Source organism: Mastomys coucha, unplaced genomic scaffold, assembly GCF_008632895.1.
Source record: "Mastomys coucha isolate ucsf_1 unplaced genomic scaffold, UCSF_Mcou_1 pScaffold16, whole genome shotgun sequence".
Lineage (NCBI taxonomy): Eukaryota > Metazoa > Chordata > Mammalia > Rodentia > Muridae > Mastomys > Mastomys coucha.
Window position 1 is genome coordinate 93,197,791 of NW_022196898.1, and position 9,035 is coordinate 93,206,825.

The following is a 9,035-nucleotide window of genomic DNA, read 5'->3' on the forward strand; positions in this document are numbered from 1 at the left end:
GGAATCTCCCTAGGGGACCCTTGCTGGCTCAGAACTTCACAGGTAGTTTAGATTGGCCTCAGACTCACAGTCCTCTTACCTCTGACTCTAGTGTTGTCAAGAGGCATGACACCCAGCCTTCAATGCTTGTTGAGCCCTGTAGGGCATCTTACCAAACAGGCCTACCTCTTTCTTGGTGCAGTACCTACTGAAGGTTAGATCAAAGGAGAGATTATAAGAAATGCGTCTCAGGGCTGGAGAGATGGCTCATCATGTAAGAGCACTAACTGCTCTTCCGGAAGTCCTGAGGTCAATTCCCAGCAACCACACGGTGGCTCACAGCCATCTGTAATGGAATCTGATGCCCTCTTCAGGTGTGTCTGCAGACAGCAACATTGTACCCATATACATGAAATAACTAAATAAATCTTTGTTTAAAAGTTTAAAGAAAAAAAAAGAAAGAAAGAAAATGTATCTCATCACAACAGCTTCCTAGAGCTAGGAGGAAATAAAACCTGCAAGATTTTAACACGGACGTGCCCTCAGCGAATTGCTCTCACTCTGAGTTGGCTTTGTAGGAGAGATTACCAGTTTTATTTTGTGGGAACCCAGATGGAATCTGTCGCAGAGTCGTAAAACATGGAAACTTGTCTAAATGTAAGAAAAAGCAACAGCTTTCTTGCTTGTGGGTCAGATTTGCAGCCTAAGAATCCGTCACCATATGCACACAGTCTGGTATTTCAGATAACAAAAGTTGTATCTGGTATCTTTTGTGCACTTAAAGTTCTGTGTGTTACGAGCTTTACATGAGTCTTGTGGTCAGGGGGAGCTTAAGAAGTTGGTGATAGTATAAATAAATACTCACTTTAAAGATGAGCAGACTGAGGCTCAGTCTGCTCACTAACCCAGACAAGAGAGATGGACCTCAGAGTACTTGTCAGTCTTTAGAATGGAGTTGGATCAGAAGCTAAGGTTTCTCCATTTTTTTTTTCTTTTAATTCCTAATCTATATGCTAGTGGTGCCCATTCAACTCGGCCTGTGGAATCAACAGTATTTGCTCTGATGGTTTCTCTGAGTAATTTGGAGTTCCACTGTAGAGTTGGTGTCTTTGTTTTTTTCTCCTCCTGAATGTAAATTAAGTCAACATGACTGTGCAACCACTCAGCAAGCCGAAGTTTGAAGGCTCATGGCTCATCTGTTCCGGTAAAGTTCCGCCTTCTGTCATTTCATTTACTGTTCAGTTGGCCCCAGTAGCTGGCTTGCTGCAGGCCAGGTCAGGGAAGTGCTAGGCCTGTTGTAGGAGACTTTGTGTCCTTCCCTGGAAATCTGAACCAGAATTCAGTTCTCAGTGGACAGCCAGTATCATTCAGTTCTCTCAGTGGGCAGCCTGCTGGGCTCAGTTCTGCCATTTTGTTAGGCATCTCTCTGAGGTCAGCATGCCCAACTTGATACTGCATAGCCGTGAACCTCTCACAACTGTCTGCTTCGTATTTAAAGTTTTTAAACTCTTATTCAGACATTTGACTCTGACAGTAATCTAGTGCCATCCACATGTGTGACACAGACCTCCCCCAACATCTGGCGATAGAACAGCAACAGAATATAATTACATCTGGATTACAGAGACAGAATATACTTAAATATGGATTGCATATAATCCAGATGTAATGTAATGTCAGTAATGTCAGTATACCTGGTTTCACAGTTAGGAAACCACAATATTTCTCTTTAGAATAATTTTATCATGTGTCCAATAGCTTCTTAACCCTGTGCTCAAAGTTTCCAAAGGGGGAAAAATAATGTCTGATTACATGATCCCGACTGGTTGCTTTTCAAAACCAGGAGAAAATAAACTTTCCCTTTGGAAAGACAGAAGACTTGAAAGATGGAAGACGGTGTTTCAGAGACAGAGTACAGTGAGAGCGCCCACCTTGTTTCTGTCTCTAACTCTGAAGGGTTTGGCCGAAGGTCCTCAGTTGAGATGCTGTGTAGTTACAGGAGCTTTTCCTAGCGGAATCCTTGTTACTATCCAATTCCCGGTTATTGAAATGTTAACTTCCAGAGTTCATTCCTCGTGCCTTCTCTGGTTACACTCGGTGAATGTTCTACAGACGCTAAAGCTGACAACAGGAGCTAATTGTGTGTGTGTGTGCGTGTGTGTGTTTGTGTGTGTGTGTGTGTGTGTGTACACATGTGTCTGTGTCTGTGTGTCTGTGTGTGTGAGTTCAGAGTCTCCCAAATCATGGTAAATGTTGTTTTGCTCCTGTTGGTATGATATGACAATCGCCCTTCCTGTTAAAGAAGTCACTGAGTGTATTTGCTATATAAAGATCATTTTGTCTGTGGCAATACTTTTTATTTTTCTGGTCACTGTGGTGTGTGGAAATGTAGCATGAGCTCCAGAACAGGGTGAAGTGCTGTGTTGATTTTTCTTTATGCCCTCTGTAATGTTTTTGAATGCATGAATGTCACTATTGCCAAGGTATTTCCATATCTTTATAGTTTAGAGGCAACTTCCATAGTGATGCCTCTTCAGCGACAATCTGCCCTGTGTACTGGGCATTTGGCAGGGATGCCCAGTGTGGTGTGAGCCCTGAATACTGGGCATTTGGCATGGATGCCCAGTGTGGTGTGAGCCCTGCATACTGGGCATTTGGCAGGGATGCCCAGTGTGGTGTGAGCCCTGCATACTGGGCATTTGGCAGGGATGCCCAGTGTGGTGTGAGCCCTGTGTACTGGGTGGGCATTTGGCAGAGATGCCCACTGTGGTGTGAGCCCTGTGTACTGGGTGGGCATTTCACAGGGATGCCCACTGTGATATGAGCCCTGTATACTGGGTGGGCATTTCACAGGGATACCCACTGTGGTGTGACCTCTTGTTTTTTTCTCTTATCCCTGTTCATGTCTTCTTTTTTTTTTTTTTTTTTTTTTTTGGTTTTTTTTCGAGACAGGGTTTCTCTGTATAGCCCTGGCTGTCCTGGAACTCACTCTGGAGACCAGGCTGGCCTCGAACTCAGAAATCCGCCTGCCTCTGCCTCCCAAGTGCTGGGATTAAAGGCGTGCACCACCACCGCCCGGCTGTTCATGTCTTCTTAATAGATACTTACTATTTTAAAGGTTACACAGACCTTAGAAAATCTTAAAACTGCTTTTGTTGAGCTGCTAGAAGGATATGGATTAAGTTGTAAACTTCTGAGGATACACACCTCTAATCCCAGTACTCAGAGGCAGAGGTACAAGGACATGAGTTCAAAGCCAACCTGTATTACTTGGTGACAAGCTGTCTCAAAATAGAACAATTTTAAAAATTAAAAATAGATAAGCCTCAGTCATAACATTTTCTGATTCAGGTTCAGGGTGTCACCATGATGGGTAAGCCTACACACCCAGGGAGTCCCTGATCTTCACTTTCTAGTATTCTTCTGTCTCATGATAGTTACTGTATTTGTTGACCTCTAGGGAACTAAGTTTTAAAAAACACAGGAATATAAATTTTAACAACAGGACAGCTAAGAAGTACCATGGGTAAATGGCATTTTAGAAAATATTTTCAAAGAAATCAATGATTGTTTTCCCTGCAGACTGAAACACTGAGTCACCGTCACTGTTCGATCGCACACCTAGTGTTTGTGATTTTGACCATCTCACTTAGACCTTAAATTAATTCCTGTACTTTCTTACAAGGACAAGAAAACTGGGTGATAGGCCTCCTGCCTCTCAGTGTTCTAACTTGTCAGCCTCCAACAGAGCCCTAACTAGTTAACCTTCTTAGGCAAGACAAGACTATATAATATTAAGTCAACATTACACTAGAACAGTGGTTCTCAACCTGTGGGTCGCAACTCCTTTGGGGTCAAACAATCCTTTCAACAGGAGTCGACTATCAGATATCCTACATATCAGATATTTACATTATGACTCATAACAGTAGCTAAATTACAGTTAAAAAGTGGCAACAAAAATAATTTTATGGTTGGGGGCCACCACCACATAAGGAAATGTTATTTAGGGTCATAGCATCAGGAAGGTTGAGAACCACTGTGATAGAAGGAAAACAAAAGAGATCTTGTTTTGTTTTTGAGAAGGTATTAATCTATAGAGCAGGCTGGCCTTGAGCTCACAACAATGCTCCTCCTTGCCCCCCACCCAACCCTAGATAGTTTCCAAAGTGCTAGGATTAAAGACATGAGCCACCACACCCAGCTCTATAAAGAGGTGCTTTCTAGCAAATAATTTCTCCTGTTAGAAATGATAGTGACTAATCCTGCTCTCTACTGTATATCTGTAGTACATATCTCCTACATCCACAAGAATGAGTGTGTGTGTGTGTGTGAGAGAGAGAGAGAGAGACAGAGACAGAGACATATAGAGAGACAGAGAGAGAGACAGAGAGAGAGAGAGAGAGAGAGAGAGAGAGAAGGAGGGGAGAGAGAAGAGGAGGGAGGGGGAGAGAGAGAGAGAGCGAGAGACGGAGAGGGAAGGAGGAGATTTAGTGCTGAGGTGTGGAAAGCTGGCTTTTCTCATTGGGAAGTGGTCAGTATTAATATGAACTGTTTGATTTTCAACAGGTTGACATGATGAAAGAGGCTTTGGAAAAACTTCAGCTCAACATAGTAGAGATGAAAGATGAAAACGCAACCTTGGATGGCGGGGACGTCCTATTCACAGGTATGTGTGAACAGATCTTCTATTCTGATGCCCTGTGGTGGGGATGTCTTCTTATTCTTCTAGTCCTATACCCAACCTATACTTGCTTGTGTCATTAACATGTTTCCTTAGTCATAAAATAAATGCTAAGCACAGAGATCTAAAAAGTTCAGAAAGTCACAGTGAGGAAGAAAGAGTGGCCTTCCATTCAGAAATAAGGACTGTGATATCTAGATATGTTTCATACTTCCTTGCAATGCAGCAAGGAACATTCACATGCATAGTATGTTATTCTTTACAGGGACAGTGTTAATATGTAACATGGTTTTTACAATTGAGTTTATATGTTTCATAGTATTTCCATTGTGTAGCCCTACACCTGGTGTCTTAGTTTGAGTTTCTATTGCTGTGAAGAGATACCATGACCAAGGCAACTCTTTTTTTTATTGGCTATTTTCTTTATTTTCATTTCAAATGATATCTCCTTTCCCAGTTTCTCCTCCAGGAAAAAAAAAAAAAAAAACTATTCCTGCCCCCGCCCTCTGCTCACCAACCTACCCTCTCCCACTTACTGGCCCTGGAATTCCCCTACACTGGGGCATAGAACCTTCACAGGACCAAGGGCCTATCCTTGAATCGATGACCGACTAGGCCATGCTCTGCTGCATATGCAGCTGGAGCCATGAGTCCCACCATGTGTACTCTTTGGTTGGTGGTTTAGTCCCTGGGAGCTCTGAGGGTACTAGTTAGTTTATATTGTTGTTCCTCCTACGGGGCTGCAAACCCCTTCAGCTCCTTGGGTCCTTTCTGTAGCTCCTTCATTGGGGACCCTGTACTACTCACTCCAATGGATGGCTGTGAGCCTCTACTTCTGTATTAGTCAGGCACTGTCAGAGCCTCTCAGGAGACAGCTATATCAGGCTCCAAGGCAACTCTTATAAAGGGCATTTAATTTAAAGGGCTGGCTTACCAGTTCAGAGGTTCAGTCCATTACCATCAAGGCAGGAAACATGGCAGCATCCAGGCAGACATGATGCATAAGGAGCTGAGAGTTCTACATCTTGATTGGCAGGCCTCCAGGAGAAGACTGATGTGCAGCTAGGAGGAGGGTCTCAAAGCCCACCCCTACACTTCCTTCAACAATGCCACACTTCCTAGCAATGCCACTCCCTGGGCCAAGTATACTCAATCCACCACACCGGGTTTGTGCTAAAAGTTCTTAATTCAAAATTAGCATCATTTACAAATAATTTCTTTCCAGATGGCAAGATGAATTCAAATAAATTTCTATGAAAATTGATTTGGCTTTGTGCCAGCATAACTCAATGAACTATAAATGTTAATATGATTACTGGTCTAACCAGAATCTATATATGATGACTACTAAAGAAATAGTAATTATAGCATTTAACCTTTCCACTTCTTTATGATGATGGATTATTACATGAAATCTCTATCCTTGGACACATTCTGGTTCTAATTTATAGTGAGATTTTGTTTGCCCCTAAATGTCAACAAATTTCACCAATGTAGTCCAAATACAGACATTGGTCCTGGAGGCCTAGAGAAAGCAGCTTTGTGTAACCTACAAACACCAAGCTTCTTGGGAGTGAGTCTGAGAGTCTAGCAGATGAATCTCATACATATATAGATAGATAGATAGATAGATATATCTATATATATATGTGTACATCCAAAGTATGGTGACCTGTGTTATTTAGAAAATGCCTTGATTTACTAACATTAGGTTTAATGAATACTCCTGGTGAAGGAGGACAGAGAGGAGGAAGAGGCAGCTCTAATCTGTGACACTTTAGTGCCTTCTTGCTTGGTGCCCTATGGTTGTGGTTGGAGCCATTGTATTGCCCATCTCTAAGAGTCAATATTCAAACCATGGCTCTTGTGAACAGCATCCAGGGATGCCTGGGCTGACTGACACAGGGTACAGCCCTGCCTCTGGATTTGGATTACATGTACCTTGAGCCCTCAGAACACAGAATGAGGGTATCAGGGGAACCGACCGTGCATCCCTAGTTCTGGTTGTGCCTGAGCCAACTCAGCCATTGTCCGAATCTCCCCAGGAGGAGCCCTCAGAGCAGTCTTCATGCCCACTGTGGATAGCGCTTTCATTCTTTTTTACAGACCAGAGCAGCAGCCTGTTTTCTCTCAGAAAATGGGATTCTGTGAGAACCTAGCTGTGTATGTCATACTTCCTTACAATGCAGTGCTTTTTTAACCAGAGCGTATGTCTACAGTAGTATAACTTATGGTGGACAGGTTTACAGCGAGTTGATATTAGATCTGAACAGCTCCCGTGCACTACTCCTGGCCATCCCTCTGTGTGGGCCCCACCATGCATCAGGCATCTCTTCCCTCGACCAGAGTTCTTCCCACAGTACACCAAGCCTGTTGCCTTTGCCTCGCTGCCCATGGAGTCTAAGCCCCGATACTGTCTGAATCTTGCTTTACTCATTCAATAAGTTCATATCTTAAGACTTACCTATTCAGAGCTGAGGTCCTGGGGAGATGACTCATTTGCCTCTCAAGGCTGAGGATCTGAGCTCTGCTCCCTAGAGCCCACAGAAAGCCAGAAACAGAACCACATGTCTGTCGTCTCAGTGTGTCTACAGTGAGAAATGGAGACAGAATTCCCAGAAGCATGGGAGCTGGCTGGCCTGGCTTGCATAGTGATGACCAAGAGACCCTGACTTATTCAAGGGAGATAGATAGTTCAAGGAGTTAACACCCAAGGTTGTCACATTTTTCCATTTTTCACATTTTTAAGTGTAAAATTCATGAACCATAAGTTAACATTTCCAATATATGCAAGTAAGCCCCTTGGTGTTTAGATCAGGCAATGCGAGGTCAGTAACAGAATCCGAACCACTTCCAGCATGCTCTCTGCCTTGTCTTCCCACAGTCAAAGCATCATTAATAATTCCTCAGGAAATGGACAGGAGGAGAGCTACTTGCCAGTCCCACTTCCTGCTGGGAAATCTGTCCATCATGCCAACAGCTACCGGCAAAAACTTGTTTCCATTTCATTTCCCTTGAATAGATAACATCCGCTTATCCCTTTATTTATTTATTTTGTGAAATACAGACTTATATAACTGAGTTACGAATGTGTACATGCTGTTTAAAGACCAATTAAAAAAAAAAAGCATGGCCACCCCAGCTTATAAAACAATCCCTCCAGGACCACAGAAACCCCATGTGTCCCCAGTCCCTCCCATTCCAGCCTCAGGAAGCCAGTCTCTTTACTATCCTGTCAATCCTTTTCTGGTCTCTCTTTGAAGTTTGTCTCAGTATTTGCATTTAACATTGCTCTTGTAAGTTCCTATTGCTCGTGTCCACTATATGAATTCTTGTGTGACTTTTCTACTTTTGACCTGAGTGGGTAGATGTCAGGTAGACCGATAGGTTTTTATGATGACCAGTATTCTGTGGGAAAGAGTACACCATCACACACTCACTTCACTGATGGGGTAGAGTGTGGTGCTTCTTGCGTTTGTTCTGCCTTCAGTGCTGTGACGCCTGCTCCTGTGTGTGTCTTCTGGGCTAATGGATAGGAGATGTCCTGTAAGACCCACACTTGGGTAGATTCCTCTCCTGCATCAGTACAATGGTTATCTGATTTTCCTCCATTTCAACTTTCTGATACTTGATCAGTCTTGTATATCAGGGATAAAACCAACCTGTCATTATTCTCTTCTATATACTGTGTTGAATTTAGTTTGCTAATATATTTAAAACTTTTGTTTCCATGGCCTATACTTTTTCCTTTTTTTTTATTCTTCATTTGGTTTTGGTAAAACTGTTACATTTCCCTCAGAATAACGTATTGGGGGATGCCTGGTATCTTTCTATCCCCTGAAATCAGTACAGTTTATATTGTGTATCCACTCAGCTTGATAAGGCAAGTACATAATAGTCCCCGGCATATTCTTAGTGGGGAGACTTTAGCCTGATTTGGTTACTTTAATGCTCATGTGCCTGCTTAGGTTTCCCTGGGCCCATTTTGGGAGTCCCACCTCCTGATCTTATCTCTTTTGTCTCCATTTTCAAAATGTTGGCTATAAAATCATTCTTCATGTTTCTTCAAACTACATAGCAACTGTAGCTAGACTCGCTTTCGTTTGTGATGCATGTGCAAGCTGGCCTGTCTCAGTTCCCTCGCCCTCCAGAAGTTTGTCAACTTTATTAATCTTTTCAAATGACCAAATACTGGATTTGCGAACCCTTTCTCTTTGTTTACCTCTTTTAAATTTCTTTATTTATATGCTATGCTTTCTCCCTACATAATGAATTGGTATCAATTTTGAAATGTACACTCTAAAGTATAGATTTCTCTCCAAATACTTTAATAAAATCTTCTTTCTCTCTCTTTTTTCCTTTTTTTTTTTTT

At 42.6% G+C, this 9,035-nt stretch overlaps 1 protein-coding gene across 1 annotated transcript in view; it reads left to right on the forward strand.

Annotated features, from left to right (window-relative positions):
* The window catches only part of Ddah1 (dimethylarginine dimethylaminohydrolase 1), a 133,192-nt gene that overhangs the window by 88,989 nt on the left and 35,168 nt on the right, over window positions 1–9,035 (forward strand). The window contains exon 2 of the mRNA XM_031375753.1: window positions 4,549–4,648. Within this exon, the coding sequence (XP_031231613.1) occupies window positions 4,549–4,648 (100 nt within the window). The remainder of the gene's footprint in view (window positions 1–4,548; window positions 4,649–9,035) is intronic.